We start from the raw sequence: 23246 nt of genomic DNA on the forward strand, positions 1-23246 counted from the left end.
AGCCCTGAGGACCGGAGCATCCACAAGCTTGTAAACAGCGTGTGCGTGCTCCCAAAACCCGATATGGTCCTCTGCTCCCGCCATATCTGCCCCTCCCACTGACCGTACTGATCACACCACCCTCCCTTGACCCCCCAACCTCCTCCCTCACCATTCTGATGCCGCGTCCCTCAGACAGGTCTGGCCTTGGCCTCAGAGATAATCTTGTTCATGCTAATATATAATTTTATATGCTATAATATATATTTGAAAGAGTACAGAGAAGAGCAATAAAGATGATTAGGGGACTGGATGCTAAAACATAATAAAGAACGGTTGCTGGAATTGGTTATGTCTAGTTTAAAGAAGAGAAGGACTGGTGGGGGCACGATAGCAGTGTTGCAATATCTCAGGGGTTGCCACAAAGAAGAGGAGGTCAAGCTATTCTCCAAAGCACCTGAAGGCAGGACAAGAAGCAATGGATGGAAACTAATCAAGGAGAGAAGTTACCTAGTACTAAGTAGAAATTTTCTAACACTGAGGACAATTAACCAGTGGAATGGTTTGCCTCCAGAAGTTGTGGGTACTCCATCACTGGAAGCTTTTAAGAGGAGACTGGACAGCCACCTATCTGGTATGGTAGAGGGTTTCCTGCCTGAGCAGGGGGTTAGACTAGAAGACCTCCAAGGTCCCTTCCAACTACTACTACTACTACTACTACTACTACTACTACTACTACTACTACTACTACTATTACTTCTTCTTCTTCTTCTTCGTCTTTTTCTTTTTCTTCTTCATCATATATTTATATAATGTAATGTAAATATACTTTTAGACAAGTATAAAATATTTTTAAAATGTGTTTTAAAGTTGATGTTTCTATTCAGAATTAATCAAAGCCACTTATTAGTATAAGTCAGTCATGGTTAAATTGGCAGTGGCTGTTACTGTTAACTGTTAAAAATAACTCTTTTATCAATTATTATTTTGGAAGAAAAGTGTAGAATCTCAATATTAAACTCAAATATTTGTTGCTACACATGTAAATTTCACATTCTATGAGAAGCCATTTCTAACTATTTTCATATTAGAACTGTACAGACTGTTTTTGATTTACAACCATTAGTTTAATGACTGTTCAAAAAAGTAACATGACCATTTTTCACACTTACGGCTATTCCAGCAACCCCATCCCTGGTCATGTGATCAAAGTTCAGGCATTTTGCAACTGGCATATATTTATGATGGTTGCAGTGTCCTACGATTTCGTGACCTTCTGACAAGCAAATTTAATGGGGAAGCTAGATTCACTTAACACTCAAGTTTTACTAAATTAACTTTGCGTGGTTCACTTAACAACTGTGACAAGAAAAGTTGTAAAATGGGCAAAATTTACTTAACAACTTCCTTGCTTACCAATGGAAATTTTGGACTCACTTGTGGTCATAAGGAGGACCTGAAATATATGCAGTGGTGGAATTCAAATAATTTAACAACTGGTTTTGTCTGAAATCACAGAACCCTTTAATAGGCGTATGCCTAAAAAGTTAGGACAGGGGTGGAGGTGGCCACTCCCTGCTTGGAGACCTCCCCCATCAGACTTGGCTGCCTGCCTGCCTCTTTCCTTTCATTCCCCTCCCAAGCTGGACTGCCATGCTATGGAGGATGGACCTTACCCAATCCCACCATTTCGGAGCCAGGGGGGAGTGAAGGTGAAAAGGCTCTGCTGTCGCTGAGTAACAACCGCATCTACTGCTGGAGGAGCTTCGGTCTCCACTGCCCCTACTGCCCCTGCTTCGCCCCGCAGATCACCTGCTTGGCAGTAGCAACCTCCTCCTCTGTCAACTCTCCCGTGGCTTGCGCTATGACCAGGGGGCACAAGCCTCCCCTGCCGCCTCTCTCCACCAGCCCTGGTATCCTTCCATCACCGCCATGACACACATGCTTGCACACGCTTCAGACGGCAGACAAGAGCTTTGCTCTTTTTCTCCAGGCCCTTTAAAATTGCCCCCTCCCATTCACCCCTTCACTTTTCTGCCTTAAAATCCAGAGCAGGCACTCAACTTCTTACAAAAATCATACTGGTGGTTACCATATCCTCAGCTGATCAAGAAGAAAACATGTCAGTTTTGGATTTTAAGGCAGAAAAATGAAGGTGGGGGGACAATTTCAAAGGCCTCCTGGAGAAAAAGAGCAAAGCTCTTCTGTTTGCCATCTGAAGCAGAGCTGAGGTCAACCCTGCAGGAAGTGGATCTGCTTCTCAAGGGCTTTGCAGAACCATCGGGGAAGGGGAGCCTGGCCTTCCTCACACAGCTCCAGCTGGAGTAGTTTTCCCGGAGCTTAGTGTCCTTCCATACGAAGCGTCCTTACTTTTCCTCCCTTCTGCCAGAAGGAAAGCAGCAGAAAATGGGGCTGCCATTTCTAGAATGGAGAAGGGAGATGCCGGCCGAATGCAGGGCAGCAAGAAAGTGCATGCAAGAAAGTGTGGTGGCGGTGATAGAGGGCTAGTGGAGAGATACCAGGACTGGCGGAAGGAGGCAGCAGGGGAGTTTTATGCAGATTTATCATAACCAAACTCAACAAAAAATTAGGTATCGAACCAGTGCCAATCGGCTGAATCCCACCAATCAATATACGTAATGAAAACTGTTACATATTGATACATATGCACACATTGATATTTTTTCTCTTTTTTTCTTGTCATAAACAAAAGAATGGCTGTTTATGGCTGATACTTATGAAACCTATTTAAGATTGATATCTAAGTAGGAATATTTTGTGATTTGAATGCTAAAGAACTATGGCAGCATCAAAATATAATGGCTTCCTTTAAGGAAGACTTTGAAAAAAAGAGTTGAAAAGTACACCAATAATGTTCTAAACAATTGTTACTTTTATTTTGCACAGATAATTCCCTTTAGTTAAATAACTTAAAACAAAATCTGTGTGTAATGTAGGAGTGTGTGTTTCATTATTTGCCTTTTATGTCTTATTTTAGAATATATAGCATTTAGTTGGCAATAAATAGCTCCAGCAGAATATACAAGCCTCAATGGCATTATCTGCAGAAAGACTTAGATTTTGAAGCTTCTGCGTCAGTCTTTATAAGCTAAATACTGTGTGAATGTACAAAATACCAATGTGCTTTGGCATTTGTTGTTTTAAAACACTATTGCATTTTGCGTTCCTGTTCAATAGGTTTCATGTGTTGAAATGTGTATTTCTCTGTGCTGTTCACAATTCCCAAACCAGAAGGGGGCACTCCCCACACTAGTTTTGTAGTAGATCTTTTACATTCCTTCCCTAATAATGGAAGCAAAAGCTGAAATATTCCAAATGGAATGTCTATCGTAATTCACAAATTGAAAGGAATGACTGAAATAAATATTTAGTTTTTTATTTACTAAATAAGATACTTTCTTCATTTGTAAGTATAATGTGAATGCTCAATTTTATATTTGAAAAGATGTTGAAAATTATTTTAAAAATAATAGGGGTCTACTAATGATGTGATGCTCTAAAAATAATCAAACTCTTTAACAGAAAAGTGATAAACAAAAAAGTTCCACTTTGGTAGGAGAAATAGTGCGGAGTAATTTTTTTAAAAAATATTTAGTACAGAACCTCTTCTGAAAGTTTTATTACTGACCGATTATTTAGCCTTAGGTATGTCCTTTGTGCATGCACGCACACAAGACACAAACAAGCATAAATTGAACTTAGTTATTTCGATCTCCCATTCTCAGTTGGGTTTGTGAGCGATTTCTAGGAATTGAATAAGGGATTATCATGGAAAAAATATCATTGCTTATTCATGCATCACACAATGCCAGCTAATTTTTAATTTTTATACAGGGATTTTCTGAGACCTGAAAATTATTCCAAAGGTTCACCCAGAGTAAAAAAAAATTTAGAGAGGTTGGTTTAGGCTAGGTAAATATATGAATGCAAATGTGCTGCTTTATAAAGCCTTAGTAAGATGACACTTAAAATACTGCATCTAGTTTTAGTCACCATATTATAAAAAAAGATGTAGAGACTCTGGAAAAAGTGCAGAAAAGAGCAACAAAAATGACTAGGGGGCTGAAGGATAAAACATACAAAGAATGGTTGCTGGGGTTGGGCATGTCCAGTCTAGTGAAAAGAAGGATGAGGGGTGACGTGATAGTACTCTTCCAATATTTGAGGGGCTGCCACAAAGAAGAGAAGATCAGCCTATTTTCCAAAGCACCAGAAGGCAAGACAAGAAGCAATGAACAAAAAGTAATCAAAAAGAGATCCAATCTAAGGAGAAATTTCTTAACAGTGAGAACAATTAACCAGTGAAACAGTCTGCCTTCAGAAGTTATGGATGCTTCATCACTTTTAAGAAGAGAGTAGACAGCTACTTGTCTGGAATGGTATAGGGACTCCTACTTGAGCAGAAGGTTGGACTAGAAGACCTCTGTTGAAAGAAAAATCTTTATCAGGGTCCAGTCCAAGCCATGAATAAACAAAATGGAGGCTATTTGGAAAGAAGGTTCTTTATTGAGTTGCAGAACCAGACAGAAATGTGGCTCTGGAGCAGCTGACCACATAGTGCTGGGAGTGGTGGGTTTTTATATACCTTCTTGGGCTTTTGTGTTCGGGGAATTGTTCCTGTTCCTGTGGCATGAACTTTGATCTGAGGTTCAGTGTGCCCTTTTGGTATTCTGATGATGGTGGGTTAATCCTATTCTGTCCTAAAAGTCATGTCCTGCTTCCCTGGGGCTGTGGCTGATAGCTATGTCCTGTGTTGGATTTTTGAGTGAGGGGTTGCTGGTTCTAATTTTATCACTCTGATATTGTTAGCTATCAAATCTTGCTGCAAGGGACTTCAAAAGATCCTTTCTTGAACGGGTTTCTGCAGGTACTATTTGCTCATGAATGGGACTGAATGGGATTGTCAGATCTGTATTTCTACAGAGCTGGCCTGCTCAGTTTCTGTTTGGGACTATTAAGAAAAACTGGGCCTGCTTTTCTGCCTTTAAGATCCTTTGGAGAAATATAATATTCTGTCTTTTTAATATCCCCAAAATACTTCTTTCTCTGGGAGGGGCTGACTTCCCACACCTTCAAGGTCTCTTCAAACTCTTTGTTGACAGACAATACTGTCTGTCAATAAAGGCCAATTCTGTTATTCTGCCTGTATATATACATATGCTATTACCTATGTATTATGCGATTATCTAAGTGGCAGCGGTAATAGCTAAAAAGCTACTGCAAACTAAGTCTTAAACCGGCTTAGAAATATATGGCCTATAGGCTAGATTTGGAAATGAAAAGAACCTCCTAGATTAGAAGGAAGCAATTTCTGCTAAGAAAACTAGTAGGAATCATGCTTAAGACCTGGGAAACCTAATGAGATATAAACAAATACAAACATACAGGTAATTTGTTTTGAAGATTTGATCATATTCTGTGCCTGTTCTCCTGTGATTGGAAGTCCCTGTATTTCTCAGTAATAATACAATCATTCTTCATATTTCTTCAGTTCCATTCAAATTCCAATCTTTTTTTCTTTAGCAAAGTATACTAATGAATAGAAATGTTACAACAAGAATAGAAGTCATGTGTTTTTTCTGCATCATGCATCATCCATTTTAATTAGAGGAAAGAGTAGTGAGTATAGTGACAAGAGTGTGGAATTAAAATCATTAATTGATGTCAAGCTGAAGAGAGGCTGCTAACATGAATTTAGTGACAGCAGGAAGGAAATTAACCTTATTACTTTATTTAGAGCATCCGTTTATTTAATATTTTGTCTATGTAAATGCAAAGTGTTTTATTTATGACAATGGCAAAGGACAAATAATTCATTAAACTGTGAATATTTATTATTTCAAAGCAATGAATCTTAGAAATTATACATTTTGAAAACATACATTAAAGTTAAGAGATACATAACTTAATGTGCTTAATTTTTTTAATTTTCCAAATGATAAGGGTTAACACTGATTCAGTTTGTTTTTAGTTGCTTTATATATGAAGGAAACCACGTGATGCAGATATACATCAAATGACTCTCCTCTCATTATAACACGGATAGTAACAAATAGCTAGCTAACATCTTTCTTCTAGTTTTATGTATAGAGGTAAAAGAGAAGGCTGATTATGTTCAGTGTCAGTGAAAATTGAAGAACAACTAATAATTAATGCAATAAAACTTGTTCTTAAAAAAAGACAATAGTACCACTTTTCAGATAGTTGCTGAGCCAAGATGTCATGATAAAAGAATAGAATTCTGTCTGTCAACAAAAGCTACCTGGAACTATGAAAGCATCAAATGGAATCAAGAGCATCAGCAGCGAGACGCCTTGTGTATTTGTAGAATGTTCAAGGAATTGGAGTTCATTTAGGGATTTCTCAGTCTGGGAAATCTGCATTTAATTTCTGTGAAGCAAAATATTTTCATAGTTTTTATGGTCCAGATAAGAATTGATAGTAGAAGGAAATCTATTGTAGTTGTTAAACTACTGAAATTTAAAGGATGAAATTTGCTAAATTCATTCAACACACATTAATTAAAAATTGTGAGCCCAAAATATGAGCAAACATCTTGACCAGAATTGAGAAAAATGTTGAAGTTCAATTAGAGTGACTATCTAGAATTTCATATCTCATGGGGAATAAAAAGAGATACAGGTAGTCCTCAAGTTATAACAGTTCATTTAGTGACTGTTCAGAGTTACAACAGCACTGAAAAAAGTGACTTATGATCATTTTTCATGATCAAAATCCAGACGTTGGGCAGCTGACTCATATTTATGATGGTTACAGGGTCCAGGGGTCATGTAATCATCTTTTGCAACCTTCCGACAAGCAAAGTCGGTTGAGGAAGCCAGATTCACTTAACAGTTAGTGTCACTAACTTAACAACTGGAGTGATTCACTTAACAATTATGGCAAGAAAGGTAGTAAAATGGACTTAACAAATGTCTTACTTAGCAACAAAAATTATGGGCTCAATTGTGGTTGTAAATCGAGGACTACCTGTATATTATTTTTAATATAATCATATTTATCTACTATTACTTTGCTAATAATACATTTTTAAAACCTGATAGCAGTTTTATGTAAGTATGAACATTAAAAATATAACATGGATTCAGCTGTTTGGAAGCCATAAATATTCCTAATGTTAATCACGGTCAGGTCTTCTAGGCTGTGAACCCAGCCCTTGATTTATGGAGAGAACAGTATAGCCTAGTAACTTGAGAAGGAATCTATCTGGTGCCTTTTTTGGGACATCGATTTGTAGTGAGACAACACTTTGAAGATAGATGTGAAAAAATGGAATAGAGTCAAATAGGAATTGTAAAGGATTTAAGGAAAAATGTCACAGTATCAGGGATTAATTTAATGATAGTTTGGCTAGTAACCAAGAAAGATGCATTGCTGTCTTGAAATAGGGTAAAAATGGCCATCCATCAACATAGACAATTTCAGTGAACCAAAAGGATTATCTAGTTGTCTTTCCTTTAGTGATATGTTTACTGACCAATTAGGAATTAATTTTATACAAATCAGAAAGGAGCCAAGTTTGAGAATTCTCCTGATGACAGACATACATGGGGAAATCCATACTGTATAAATCTCAGCTCTTCTCAGTAGCTTAACTGATATCCTTTTTTCCTACAAGAAAATAATTGTAAAACATGATTATGCTTATAGTTGTATATTAAGGTTTTGGAAAGAAATAAAACAAAGGTGTTTTGATTTCCCAAACTATTTGGAAGAGAACCTTTAAGCACATTACACTATAAAAATCCATTTTTATACAATTTAGGTAGACAATAATGTACAGTTTATAATTTTGACATTCAGTTAAAGCTGCTACATCCAACCATACAAAGTTTTATATTAGTATAATATTATAGTGAGATCATTTTAATTTGATATTTGATAATTTCCATGAGCAGACTTAGACCGACTCATTGTTGATCCTTTCTGGACTTTACTTCATTATAGGTGACATTCAATAACATGTTTATATGATCAATGAATGAATGACACTGTTTTTCATGATTCCGTTGAAAATTGTCTATGTAAATGAGATCAATAGAATTGGAATTGGAATTCTTGATAAAAACCATACAATAGGGCAGCTGAAAGATTTGAAAGAATCTGAATGGTTAAAGAGCAGAATTAGAGTAAATATGAGATAAAGTTATAAGCATATCCTTTTAATAAAATGATTGTGGCAACCATAGAGATACAGTGTGATATAGTGTGGAATACATAATGATGCAAACAGAAATGATTAATAATTACTATGTGAAATGGTCTCAAAGCTCTTATAACATTATAATTCATGTCCACATAATATGGGAAAAATATTCAAGGGTACTTGCATTAAAGCAATCTAGTTAAAAAAAAATCTTGTATTCAGTAACCCAATGGCTTGTTTAGTTATAATTAGGCAAAGTAATACTGATATAGTTATATGCAAATCTGTCAAAACATCTATCATGTCTATTATATTAATTTTTCTGATAAAATCCCAATGCATTTCAATACTTAAGTATTTGATCCTTAAAGCTGTTTTTTTTTAAATTTAAATTTTAGTTACCCATGAATTGCAATTATTTTCCCACCCTATTTTCAAACTTATTTCTAGCTTTATTTCTCATTTCCAGGATACAAGCCAAGACCCGAGAGTTTCGTGAAAGACAAGCCCGGGAACGAGATTATGTCGAGATCCATGATTTAAACAGGACTTATGCATGTGATGCTGACTCAATGTATGCTGGAATTCCTTCATATTCCCCCATGAGTAGCAGCACAATTAGCAGTAGACCACAGAGCCCAGGGGAAACATCGACAATAGAAGCATTATATGCCCAAGTAAAGAAAGGACGCAATTCAAAATCTTCACCTGCAGACAGGTAGGCACCAAATCAGACTTCGGTCAATATTCTGCTTCCAATGTCTGGTTTGTAAATTTTCATTATTATTCTTGGCTATGGGAGGTGACTGTTTGTCAGCTGTAAAGCCAGAACTACATTTTATTAATGGATTTTTAAAAGCCTGTGTAGGGAAAGATATTGAATTTACACAAATCAAGTCATAATGGAATGAGCAGTATGATCTTTTCAGTTGATTTTAACACAGCTCATTATCTTCTGGAAGTGCTTTTAGATTCAAATTGCGCTATTTAGCATAATTCAGGTTAAAGTCACGTTTGGCTCAGCCTCTGCTAATTCAGCATCAGACATCCTAGAAATATACTGAGATGTTTATGAGCATTTTTCTTATTGATTTTCTGGAAGGTGTTGGGATCTGTATTGGTTCCAGAATTGGTTAGGCTCTTCTTTGGTCATCAGAACTAGGAATCAACAGGCACAAACTAAGAATCATTGTCAGCCCTTTGGCTGCTTCACCCGTTTTAAATTGAAAAGTTTGGAGCTTGAGTAAGGCATTATTCTTAGAACACATAATGCCCAGCTTAATATGTTGGTCTTTTTAACTCTAATAATGTACTGCTGACAGGCAATCTTCTCTGATGTAATTTGATGTATGTTTTTAGAATGTTTGCCCTAGTAACAGAACACAAAATTCTGGAGATAAATTTTCTATCTTGCTGGTGAAATATTAAACTGAAATGTTAAGATAACAAATTCCTAAATGTTTTTTTATTATTAGCCTTTTATTATTTCTAGTATCAGAAGCATTAGGCCTATATAAGTTGCAATTGCATTAATCTTCTGCTGGGTTCCAATCTAACTGGTCACATTTGGTCACCCTGAGCATTTGGTTTGATCCAACATGGTTCTTATTACACTGGTCCTTAAAAAAGGTTATCATATGATTGTGACATATCTAAGAAATAAATAAAAGAGAATAAACTTCGATACTCAGAATTTTCAGTGTTGGAATTGTAGCTTATGAATCAGCACCTATAAGTGGGAAAAGAATAATCTAGAATGAAATGCAAAACAATTAAGTGCAGAAAAATAGTGGAAAAATATGAAAAATTAAGGAGATAGAGAATCTGCTGTTGCAGCTTTGAAAGAAATTGAAAGTCTGTTCTCATCTGCAGTGCTAGAGGTTGTCCACCTTGTGTAGTTGAGAGGTAAAAATTTATGCTTTACATGCCCAAAGTTCTCAATTCAGTCCTAGATTTTCAGTGAAAGATTAATAGTGGTAGGAAAATGTCTGACACTTCGAATAACTGCTTTTATTGATAGAGTTATATGAGCCAGTGACCTGGTGGCATAAAATGAATTTATATTGTTATGAGATTAAGACAAACAGTTCACTCTGCTCAGTATCTGGTCTTTGGAGGGGAAATGGCATTATTTCTTAATAATGTATTAGAATATCATTCTAAATATTCTGTAGACAAAATCAGTTGGCAATAATATTTTCCAAAATCCAAACTTGTATTCAGCCTTTCATGACCAACATTAATCTGCTTTCTTTTCCTATTATTCTTGATGTAAAAAGGCAGAAAGGTGCCACTCACTAAGAAAGAGATTATAATGTTTAATGTAGAGCACAGTATTCTAGAGATATTTGTGTAACATTTGGACCAAAGATAACTTTCAAGATTTTCATCTCAACAAAACAAAAGGGAATTCTATGCAGAGTACAGACATCTACTAACAAAACCTGTTACACCTTTCCAGATTTCCAACTGTTGTCCTATGTGAGTGACAACAAATATTTGGTTTATTTTAATTTGTGTATGCATTGCATCATTTCATTAGTGGTTCTAGTGGTTCTAAAAATTCAGAAGACCTCTTAAAATACCTTTGGGAGGACCTCCCCTTATACCACATGAGTATGGGAAAAAGAAAATAGAGAGCTGGATGGAATTTTTTAATTTTTTTCTTCTTCTGTCATATCAAATAATTTCTAGGGAGTTACATTCCTATAGCAAATATTTTTATACAAGCTAAGAAATGGATATGTGGGCCTGGTTTCATTTTTTTTCTTTTAGATGACAGTGATATTACATAACATGTGATATACATATACCAACTTTTGTGTGTGTATGTATGTGTGTGTGTAATCTAACATATAAAGATAATTCCATGAAAAGACAGCTGCTAATGGACATTTACAGGCTGTTGCTATGACATCACTTCCCACCAAAGAGTACATTGTCTTCAAAAGGAATTTAAAGGAAAGAGGCATTGTGCTGCTTAAGACTTAATGGCTTCAAAATAGTAGGCTAGAATCCCACAACTTGCACTGGACACTATAATGGAAAAGTAAATACCATAATCATGGTTTTTTTTTGCATTCACTATGCCATTGAAGATACCCATCAGGAAAAAACATCTTTGTGAAATGGTTCCTCTTCCATTAAAAGTGGAATCAAGTTGTATCTCACAAAATCTCAACTGAAAAAAAGAATGGTTTAAGAAGGATAGAGAGGGGAGAAAATTCGTCTTATTTATTTTTAATTCACATATGATATTGATTGACATAAAAAAGTGACTGGTTAATTTTGTGTTAATTTTATTTGCAGTTTAATACAATTTCTGAAAGGAATATAATTTTGTATAATTTAGAAAAGTGCTAGGAAAGAAGTACAAGATTCGTTCTGAAATATTTTTATGAAAAGGAATTTTAATAATATAAAATAATATTTTATGAATATATGATTATATCATTTGAAGTTTCAGTCATATCATATTTTTAAGGTCTAAGAGTAATTCATTGCACATATTCTAAGCTTTTTTTCAAAATACCTTAGGCTGAAAGATATGAAGAAATAACACTTTCTGCAGGTGCTAAAAAGAAATTAATTTCTTCCAGAAACAGAGAGGTTTGATATTTAGAAGCATAGAGTTAGAAGGAATCATTTAGGCCAATCAGTCCAACTCTAGCTCAATTCAGAAAGTCAAAGTATCATAAAGCTTATTTCAACACCATGGTAATGCATAGATTCCCAAATGGAAAAAATTCCTTGAGCTGAATTGAATAATTCTTCTGTAAATTCCTACAAAGAGCGTTAACAGGATAGGTAGTTTTCTTTCAGAATAATTTAAATGAAAGTTTTATCAATTAGTTAATGTTACCTTTTTTCTTAGATCACAAATGCAGTTCCAGGACAACTGGTCCCCCAACTATCTTAAACGAAGTCTAGACAAGTGTCTGAATCAATCCACTTTCTTTCCTTTAAAAACAATGTTTGACTTGAATGATGAAACAAGCATAGTTAACATATATATAAATATAACAACAACAAAATGCATACAATTTGTCTGTATGTTACCTGATTTCACAACACTATTGTAGTTGTTCCAGCAAGTTTAATTCTCATCATTTGAACTTTAAACATTGAATGCCAGGAAAAGCCCTTCGACTTGGATTTAATGGTAATAAGTAAAAAAAAAATGAAGCTTGTCTGGTCTTGAGAGAAGCAAGAATACATAGCAGTTGATTAGAAAAAGTATTATTGGAAATACAACTAGTCACATGGATCAGCCTTCCATTTCCTTGAAGAAATTAGAATTCTCAGTTGATTTAAACTTATTTCACATGCACTTTAGGGCTTTTATATATTATTTTTTCTGCTGTATGCATCATGCACCAATAACCCCTCGATCTATTTCCTGTATAAATTGATAAGACCTGTTTGCTATTCCATAAACTCAATGTAAGGGGAACAACTAGTACCTCTAACTTTAATGGTCTTAGGTTACTACCTACTCTTCTGCCAATATGGATGCAATAGAAATCCACTTTTAATATAAATTCATGAGGATTTATGCAGAGCCCCTAGTGTGAGGTATATTTGCTTTGACCCTATTCATTGTTTGGGTTATGATTTTTGAGGGGCTGGGAAAAGAAATCATAAAAAGTTTCATTTAAATGTCTTTGAGTCTCCATAACAGAACTAAGAACTGATGTGACAGCAAGATCATCTCCAAAAACATTTTCAGCTGTGGCATTTGTTTATTATTTATTTATTTGTTTGTTTTTATGTTTTAAAAGAGTTCATTTTATAACTGAAGACAAACTGTTGGTTTGTTTTTAATTTTTAAACCTATTCTTCAAGACATACTGTAAATGGAAAAATGTATGAAGAGATAAGAGAGGAATGGTTTTCCCAGAGCAGGTTTAAAAACAGGAAAAGATGGGGGGGGGGGGGGCTGACATGAAGGATAGCCTACAAATGGAATAACGGAAAATCATTTAACAATCATCCTTTGTTTCAAGCTAACAATCACTCGATTCATTTTACAAATATTTTATTCAAGTGCAGCAGCTATCAGCAATATCAAGAGAAGTTCTGTCAAATACAATTTGTTTTTAAGAAGTGAGTCAGAATTTGTCATTCTTAATGGATGCAGTGCTGTGGTTGGTGTGCAGAAAAGAGAAAACCACAATGTGGAAGAAAGCAGGACTTGTTTTTCCTCAGATTTAGTAATATAGTTTTTTTAAAATCTGAAACACAAGATCTGGGTGCAAAGGGATAGATATTTGTATTTGAATTTATCTGGCTGTAAATTCGAAAGTCTGGGCTGTAGAAAGACACAGTTCTTCTGAAAAAATATATGTATACACAATTTGAGAATCTTCATGAAAACTGGGGATTTCTGTGAACATTTTACTCTATCTTCTAGGAAGCCAGTTTCTGTAGAACTTTCATTTTTCATCCCTAACTACCGTACTAACTCAGGTTGGAAAGGAATATATAATTTCTATGTTTAGATTTCTGTTTTTGGCTTTTTTGACCTGTGATGCTAAGTCTCTCTAATTTAAAATAACCCTAAAATCATATGGGCTTATTTAAAGTTGTGTCAGTTTTGCAAACAATTCACCTTTCAGTGTTCAATGTTAGGAAAGTTATGAGATTACTTGCTTGCCTTATTTATAGTCCACTCTTCTCTTGTTAAATTAAATATATACAGGTGGTTCTCGACTGACAATCACAATCAAGTCCAACATTTCTGTTGCTGACAGTTGTTAAGTGAACTTCGCTTCATTTTACAATCTTTCCTTTCACAATTGTTAAATAAATCACTTTAATTAAATTAGTAACATAGTGGTAAAATGAAACTGGTTCCCCATTGACTTTGCTTGTCAGAAGTTCTCAAAAGATGCGTGTCTCCGGGACACTGCAACTGTCATAAATGAGCCAGTTGCCAAGTGTCTGAATTTTGATGATGTGATCATGGGTATGCTGCAACTGTTCTAAGTGTGAAAAATGGTCATAATCACTTTTTTCAGTGCCATTGTATGTTCAAACTGTCACTAAACAAAAAATTATTGAGAACTACCTATTCATTAAATTTTCTGAGACATACAGTCAACCATAATACAGTGTGTGGGTTGTTGCATTTTAAGTAAAATATTCTGAAAAGATACAAAAAGGAATGTTCTTTTCTCATTGATTTTACAAGCCATTGTTACAGGTGAAACATATATATCTATTAAATTTTATTTCTGTTCTATTTCTGTGATTTCCCTTATAGATGTAGGTTTGTAAAAGCCACAGGCATTGTCATCTTGGCAAATGGGAATAAGAATATATTTCAGAATGATTCACTTGCCCCCCCAAATGTTCTGTTTTCTGGCATATTTCACAATTCACTCAGATAGTGCCTAATCTTGAGACCTTACCATTTGAATGAATCGCAAATATGAATCTATTCAGACAGATGTATTTATGTATCCACCATACGCTACATGAGCACCTGCAGGTGTAATGGGAGGTCACCCAGAAAAGTACATGTGAAGGAAGCTTAAAAATATAAACATATGCCACCATTCTTGAAACAGATGAATGCTTGTCAAAAATGGGATCAGTTCATTTAAGTTGTGTTAATTGAGGAGATGTGATTTAATCAGAAAGGCTTATTCATGTTTCATCAATAATCATTCTCCTTAATATTTCATCAAAACTGGCTGATTTGCAGACAACCTTCTAGTCTTTGATTCATTATAACCGCAGACATAATTTAATCTTCCCTGCTTCTTCCTTTGCTCATTCCAAGATGCTCTCTTTCATCTCCATGACACTGTTAAAATGTTTCTAACTTTCAGAAATTGCTAATTGATCTGAAGTATTAAACGCTATATTTAAGGCTCCAATGTCTTTTTTACTGGGGCATTTGTTCTTAGAATTTTGTTTGACAACAAATTTGAATATCACTCTAAGAACAGATAGTGTGTAATTTTCCCCTGTGTATAAGATTAAAAATAACTGGTATTTTAATATTTATTTGTTGCTATGTAGTCTATATAGAAAATACTCCATTGTTTATAGATTCAAGGTGACATAAGAAAATCTATTTCATGCGTGAAAGTTGTTTTCACTTGTTATTCAAGATGCTTTCTGATACCAAACAAAGTGTGACTGAATTCCCTGCAGAGTTCACAGTTTCAAATTAGATAGATTCTGGAGGATATGGGAATAAAAGAATATTGAAGAACAAGTAAAAGTAAGAAGAATGAAAATGATGAAATTCGGAAGGGTCCTTGGTTCTTTCTGAACTTGGTTGTTTTCTTGCAGACATTTCATTATCCAAATGATGTTGAAATACCCATAATTTCAACCTTGAGCTACAAATATTCTCCTTACTGGATGAAGTTCTACCTTTATGTCTGCATTGTCTGTATTTCTAACAGTTTTAGATCTTCAAAAGAACTAACAAAAGTAGTCAACATAACTCAAAACCTTGTATTTATTTTCAGTTTTATCTCTGGTTCCTCAACCAGGCAAGTATCCAGGAAAAAAAGGAATCATATTCTGTTTCTTCCCCTACAAAAACTCTGTTAAGACATTCCCAAGATGTCAAGAAAATTTATAAATATGTATCAACCATTAATAACAACATCATTAATGTACCTTTCTACTAACTTTGCTATCAGAAAAAGTGTTACTCTTTCAAAAATAACTGAAGATATCCTAGAAATGTGTTATAATGCTTTGAACAATCTATGAATGTTCAGTTTTTGACCCTTCTAAAGAAGTTAGCACAATTCTTAATTGATTTTGAAGGTTGGGAATAATAGGAGTTATAGTATCATCAGAAATTGGGAGGTCTGGTTCCTTTCCACAGATTGGTATATATTTTAATAGGTACCATAAATAGATATTATTTCAGTGAGGGTTTTTTTATAGTTTCTTGGGAAAATAAGTGGTGATGATAGGGAAACAAGCTTCCAGATATTGGGAAAATACAGTAGTTAGGAGGATATATCGATGTAGTCTTAAAAGCAATCCTTATTTGCAATTTTGGGTTTCTATACTTTTATATGTATGGTTCAATAAAAATATTTTTATTCAATTTCAACTAACATTTATCAAGCAAATGGAAATTTTGGAGGGAAAAAGAAGAGAATCTTGTACTTAGAAGAATAAAATATGATAAAACCTTGATGAAATGATGATGAAATAAATAATAAATGAATAAAATAAGAGACACACACAGAAACACACACAAATGAAAATTCTGCTTCACATTTTGAGTCACTTGTTTTGAGACACATTGAGTGATTCCAGTATAGAAATTATGCCCTTTGTTTATTATTATGGTAGATCTGCAATAACTGGGGTTTGGACTTACCCCTCTGTGAATTGCATATCCTTTAGGGCTACAAAACAAAAGATCTCTGAATTTTATAATGACCCAAGGTGGGCAGAATTCACTCATAACATTAAAGTTATTATTTCAACTATGGTTTATATAGCAAGATATTATGGCTTTTTTTACAGATGGCATTAAACTATAAGCAACGTTTTATAGACCACAGTGTTTGATTTCATGCATCTCACAAGCCAAATTTCAGAGAACTATCTTAGTGTGACATGGAAACCTTTAGTGGCTCCTCAAAACTTAAAAGAGCTGTTGAAATTGAAGGTTTGTCTAGTGTACAACAGAATTATTTTGCATGCTTCTTGAGTCAGAACTGTTGTGTTCTGTTTGTTGTACAACTAGTATAATCCAATGCTTATATACTTCCTTGAAGAAAGTTTTCTTATATAACCCAATGGTAAGTCAATGGTCATCAAAATATGTTTCTATCAGTAGCATGTTTAATTCAACAATTGATATTTAGAAATTCTGTTGAGTATATAATCAGGCATTTGGGATTTTTTCCTTTTTTTTAACAAAGGAAACATAATTGTCAGCATGTTTGCTGTGCTTCTATCATTCTCTTCAAAAACATTTGGCAAGCAGAGTTGCTGCTATGTTAGACATGCATATTTGGTTTAAAGCAAACTATCTTTTTCAATTAGTATGCATGACAGTCCACTCTAGATATCATCTGAATTTTGACAAATCTTCTCTGAAAAGCTTCATTCATATAGTCATAGCTTATTTTAGGTAACCCTTGAAATTGCTTTGAATAGTGTGAATTTTATTAAATGTCTTTTAGCTATATATCAGGATTTAATAGGACAATAGATAAAACTATTGTAATGGATAATTTTGTTTCATTAGACAAATCTTTGATTACATACACGTTCAAATTATTTTCACATATGTATATATTGCCAAAGGAGAAAGTTGATTTGTACATGATTCTCAGCAAATGGCACAGCATTTTGAAGTTTCATAGTTCTGGAATGAGGAAAAGAGAAAAAGAAACAAGGTCATGCTGACTTTCCTTAGCCCTGCTGTGTTGAAGGATAAGGAAGAAGGAAGTTAGTCATTTATTTCCTCCTTCTGTCTTCCAGATAGTCCACATAGTCTGGCATGCATGAATGGGGAACAGGTATTTTGGGTAATGAACCATAAAGTATCTGTGAACTCTTTCATCTCTATTGCATGATGTGTACACCTTTGACCCTCAAGGATAGCTCTCAGAATATAAAAATTAAGTAGATTTCCCTTAACCCAACACTAAACTACTCTTTGATGGTTATTTGTGTTTGTGTCTGTATGTTTGTTTTAACCCGAGGACATTATAAGTAGGCGTACAATTATCAATTGTCACTAAGAATATAGTTGTTGGGTAGATTAATGCTGCATGCTTCAAAAATTTGTTAACTCTAAGAAAAGCATTAGAAAAAGAGTTAGAGGAAGGGAGGGGGGAAATTATAGTTACTGATATTTATCAAAGCACAACATAGTAAAAAGGCAATGCTAATAATCATTTTGCCACGTAAGTACTCTTTTAATATAATTACTTTCTGGTTAAAAAGAAGCTATAATACTGCAATGTAAGCTGTTATCTTAGAAGAACTGCTTATTGTATGTATAGGAAATTGTTTCATATTAGAATGCAAAAGATATCTCTATGATTTGTTTTGAATGCTGTAATAAAGTAACTTAAAGTCCACCAAGGAAAGTTTCCTGATCCTTCTCACTATAGCACTCACTCCTTTGTACTCCAGAAAAAGACACAGAGTCCTTCTGACTATTTGAGACAAATCTTTCAGAAAATGTAGAATTGCTCCAAATTAGAATATTTTGATTCTCAAATAGTATCCCATAAACCTCCTGATATTTACAGTGGCTCTCCACTCCTCCAGGAAAATGCTGAGAGAGTCAGTTTTAAGAAATTTTCCAGTATGTTTAGTGTCATTATTGATTCACAGTAATAGCAAATTGTTATAAATTTAAACTTTGTTGATGTAAAAGATTTTTTTATGTGGCTACATGAGTGACATTTAAATCTAGAAGTTCTAGTTCTGTTTTGTGCAAAACTTACAAGATGTTAAATGTTGGAAGGTTGTATTAAAATATGGAATATGAAATATTACTCTTCTGGCTCTTTGAGTACTTCAGATTACAAGCTGAACAATCTCCACCAGTAAATAATCTCCTTGTGTGGCATTGTTACCAAAGGTTACTGACATACTTCATTTCCACTTGTGTGTTTGTGTGTGTGTGTTTAGAGAAAACTGGTTTGGCAATTTTTCACCTATTGGTTCTTCCAGTGTTTCTGTAAAATGCAGAAGAGAAATTAAATGGGCATTATATATCTTTATTATATTGCATGTGTAGTCTCACCAAGCACAGTTTAAATACAGGTTAAAGTTCATTATGTAATTTAGTGAGAAATTTCTGCCAGTGTCATACAATGCAGTTGAGTACTTCTAAGGCAGGCATGTCAAACTGCCAGCCCGTGGGCCAGATGTGTCACGCCAAAACCATGCCCACCCCATTGCCGGCAATGGGGAAAAAGTTGCGATACGTCGCACAACATCATGTGACATCGTGAGTTTGACATGCCTGCTCTAAGGAATCAGAAATTTCTGCATTCTGATTTAGCCATTAAACTCAAGAGCACCCATTTTACCGAGCTTACAAAACATTTAGAAAAGTTGCTCATTCTACCATAACTTGGATTTATTATTAATGTTGCTGCTTTCATTATGAGTTCAGGACATCGTTGACCCTATTTTGTTGTATGATTCTCAGCTGTTAGAATGAATGCCAGGAAGTAGACCACAGCTATGTGCAGTTAAGGACCACCTAAGCTATTTTTTGGAGAGGAAAACTAAGATATATATGTAATAAGCACAATTTTTTCATGCATACTAATTGCTTTCTAGTGTCTCAACAATATTTAGCTTTGTGACTTTGTTTTTCATCACAGTTTTATTCCCCCAGGACAAAGCACTAAAGACAATGAAGAGCTATCTACTGATTCTCCTGCCATTCTGTTTCAGCCTTTGTTCTTTTCCATTAGAGCAATTAAAACAAAGATGACACAGCAGGATAAGCAATATATGTTATTTAGATTCTTGCAGTTTGGTCACATTTGTTGCGCTGTGTCTATGAGACTGTTGCAAAAGTTGATTAAGAAAATTAATGACAAGAAACAAGAGAGAAGAGAGCAAAGCAAAATGAGGAAAAGTTAAGTCTCTGGAAGACATTCATTGTCTAAAAACTACAGAAATACCTTCTAGAGCTAACATTCTTTAGCTGTGAAAAGTCTGAAATTTATTGTTTTCAAAAATAAAATCTAAAAACAATGTTACCTCTGGTGGTCTGAAGCACCAGGGCTTCTTACTCACCTAAATGCTTTAAAAAATACATTTATACCATTTTATTTTCAAGATCCCAGAAGCAAACAGTGAACATTAGAAAGGTCAGATTTTGGACACTTGAAAGGAGGGATGCTAAGAAATAGGCTGCGTGCTAAAACATTTCTTTATAGCAACCATTTCCCCATTTTGAGGGCTTGGGTCTGCCTTTCCTTAAAAACCTTGGAATCTTGAAAAAGTGTGAGAAAACTTGGTGTGTGTGTGTGTGTGTGTGTTTAAAGATAAAAGTGTGAGATAAGAAACTCTGGGAAAAATAAACAAGTTTAAATCAGAAAGGAAAATATTCCAGAGCTATTGTCCCATTCAGCCTTTTAGTTTCAGTCATAGGTCATGGAAGGGTCATTTGGATGCTGTATGTTTAACCCTTATAGAAATACTTAAGGGAAAACCAAGTCTCTTTGAACTCCCTTGTTTTCTAGCAGGCTTTTCTCTTTTTTGGCAGGTTATCAAATGGCTCTTTATTTTAAATCTAGTTTATCTGTTTCTGTATTATCTTACTTAACTCTTCTGATATACTCTTCTGGGATTATACACTCTTACCAATATAGTCTTCCTGACCAGACATCATTGCAAATCTTTATTCTTCTTTTTCCATGTGATGAAGAAGAAATAATGGGATGCTCTACAGATGTTTAGGACTATCTTTAAACCCCAACAAGCAATGCAATCTCATTCAGATCAAGTTCTTTCATACCACTATGCCAGCAGTACTCTTACTGGTACAGAAATTTACACAAAGATGCACATACATATAACAAAATGAATTTTTAATACTGTTTATTACAATTGTATTTGCATATGGTCGCTAACTGAGGTATATTTGGTATTTGGTATATTAGAAGTTGTATAATAAAATACATATTGTGAGAATAGCCTGATCCTATGCAATATTGCATGCCACTTCTTTTGATTAATTTCACCTCATTAAACATTGCTCCAGGCTGCTAGCTGGATTCAGCAAACTCTTTTAAGTCATTTTTATGTTATATTATCAGAAGGCTTGTTCATAAACTAATTAGTAAATATAGTGGTACCTCGGTACTCATCGTGAATTGCTTCCGGGAGGCATGATGAGTACCAAAAACGATGAGTAACAAACAGATTTTCCCCATAAGGAATAATATAGTGAGTCACAAGTCAGCTGACACCAACAAGTTTTAACTTGTGCATTGAGTAACAAACAAACAATGAGTACTGGGACAAAATTTTCACATCAGAATATATTAGGTACCAAATTCAATGAGTTTCAAAGCGGTTGAATACCAATGTATCACTATAGATAGTTTCTTATCTGCTCCTAATTTTAACCTGAAGAAAACATTAGTTTATGACTTAAACCTGAAGGTTTTTAAAACTTAAATAGTATTCTGAGGTTTGAACTGTTGGATGACAACAAAATTTTGAAACCTCAAGATTTGAACTTGAACCACATGTGTTGGCAACAAGGTTATAAGATAACCTTCCAGATATTCTGGACCAGCCTCTCTTGGCATCAGTTCTGGAAATGGACTGATAAGAAGAGGGCACCAAGTTGTCAATCCAGATATGAAGTTATTGCACAATCCATTAGGATAGAGACCTCTTCACTGCTGTGTGAAATCAAGCTTTGTTGCTTTACCTGTGATTTGCAGTAATACAGGTAGTCCTTGACTTACAGCCAATCATTTAGCGATCATTTGAAGTTACAACAGCATTGAAAAAGTTAATTATGACCATTTTTCACACTTAACAATACTTGCAGCATGCCCATCATCATGTAATCAAAATTTAGATACTTCTCAACTGGTTCATATTTATGATGGTTGCAGTCTCACCTTTTATGTGATCACCTTTTATGACATGTTGACAAGCAAAATGAATGGGAAAGCCAGATTCACTTAAAACCTTGTTACTAATTTAATAACTGCAGTGATTCATTTAACAATGTGGCAAGATAGGTCGTAAAATGGGGCAAAACTCATTCAACAATGGTCTTGCTTAACAACAGAAATTTTGGGCTCAGTTGTAATTGTAAGTCAAGGACTATCTATAAAAGAGCTTTTTGAACATGTCCAATTGCTGTAAGTGCTAAAAAAAACTTGGAGATGATGTAAAGCTTTTCATCAAGGCACATTATCTCTTTCTTACCTTGATTAAATGCATCATGTTATCTATGTAGGACTTAGTTCAGATAAATGAAAAATGCAGTACACAGGCCTGACCTTTTCTCTTTCATCTTCCAAAGTGTCTATTTTTATTTTATAACAAAATTTAATATTATCTTGTCTAAACTTAGTGGCCATGGTTATACAAACCCAAGTTCAAACTGCAGTTCAGGTATGAAGTTCAGCATGTGAATTTGGACTAATTCTACCCATGGAACATAAATTAATTTTATATTATTGTAACATTACAATATAGTTGTGTAGCAGACAGGGAGAGATTATATATCTGTATGCATTGCTTTGAGATCCATAGTGGAAAAATTGAGTTTATATAATAAATAATCAAAGGAACTAATCTGGAGAATTTAGTTTCCATCTTTGGAAAGTTTTGTAGTCTGAATGTAAGAAAAAAAATGCATATGGAACAGAAAATTTCAGTGTAATTATCAGCATTAAACAGCATAATATTTTTGATCTTAATGTGAATGAGAAATCTGGCTTTAATAAATGCAGACATAAACATGTATAAAAATAGGACCTCCATCCCTTTCCAGTATATTAAAAAGGGGCTGGGGTAGCCCAAGAAAAAACACGATTTAAAGTATGGCTTGATAGCATAGGTGACAGTCATCTGGATATTCTTGAGAGATAATGTATCAGATGGAATTTAATGCAAATAATTCTCTGAAGTGGACAAAGCCTTTTTCAAGATAGTATCAGAAAAAGCAAGCCCTTTCACCAGAAATTATGAATTTTGCTCAGGCAGAATCATCATACCTATAATTCAGTTATATTTAAGAAAATAAGAAGAGATCCATTTAGAACAACTAACATTTGTTCGGTGATGAATGAACAGTGAAGTGATTCATGTAGTCAAATTGTCTTCTGTACAAATATTTGATACATTTTGATTGATGTATAATGATACACATTCATCTGTTGGTAGTGCTTTGATTATTAATACAGTATATAAGAGTGGGAGGTCATGAGTGGAAAGAAGAAATTCTAATTCATTGTCTAATAATTCATGAAGAATTATATTTATTTAGTAATTGTATGCACAGGTTTAAACTGTAGGCCAAGGTATAGCAATGTGGTATGTACAGATTAGGATGTTCCAAGACATATTCCTTCTTGCC

At 34.4% G+C, this 23246-nt stretch overlaps 1 protein-coding gene across 1 annotated transcript in view; it reads left to right on the forward strand.

The window, feature by feature from the left end:
- PARD3 (par-3 family cell polarity regulator) overlaps positions 1–23246 on the forward strand; it is a 315093-nt gene that overhangs the window by 200570 nt on the left and 91277 nt on the right. The window contains exon 19 of the mRNA XM_029283357.1: positions 8637–8885. Coding sequence (XP_029139190.1) covers positions 8637–8885 — 249 coding nt within the window. The remainder of the gene's footprint in view (positions 1–8636; positions 8886–23246) is intronic.

This window comes from Protobothrops mucrosquamatus, unplaced genomic scaffold, assembly GCF_001527695.2.
Source record: "Protobothrops mucrosquamatus isolate PMUCROS unplaced genomic scaffold, P.Mucros_1.0 scaffold61, whole genome shotgun sequence".
Taxonomy (NCBI): Eukaryota; Metazoa; Chordata; class Lepidosauria; order Squamata; family Viperidae; genus Protobothrops; species Protobothrops mucrosquamatus.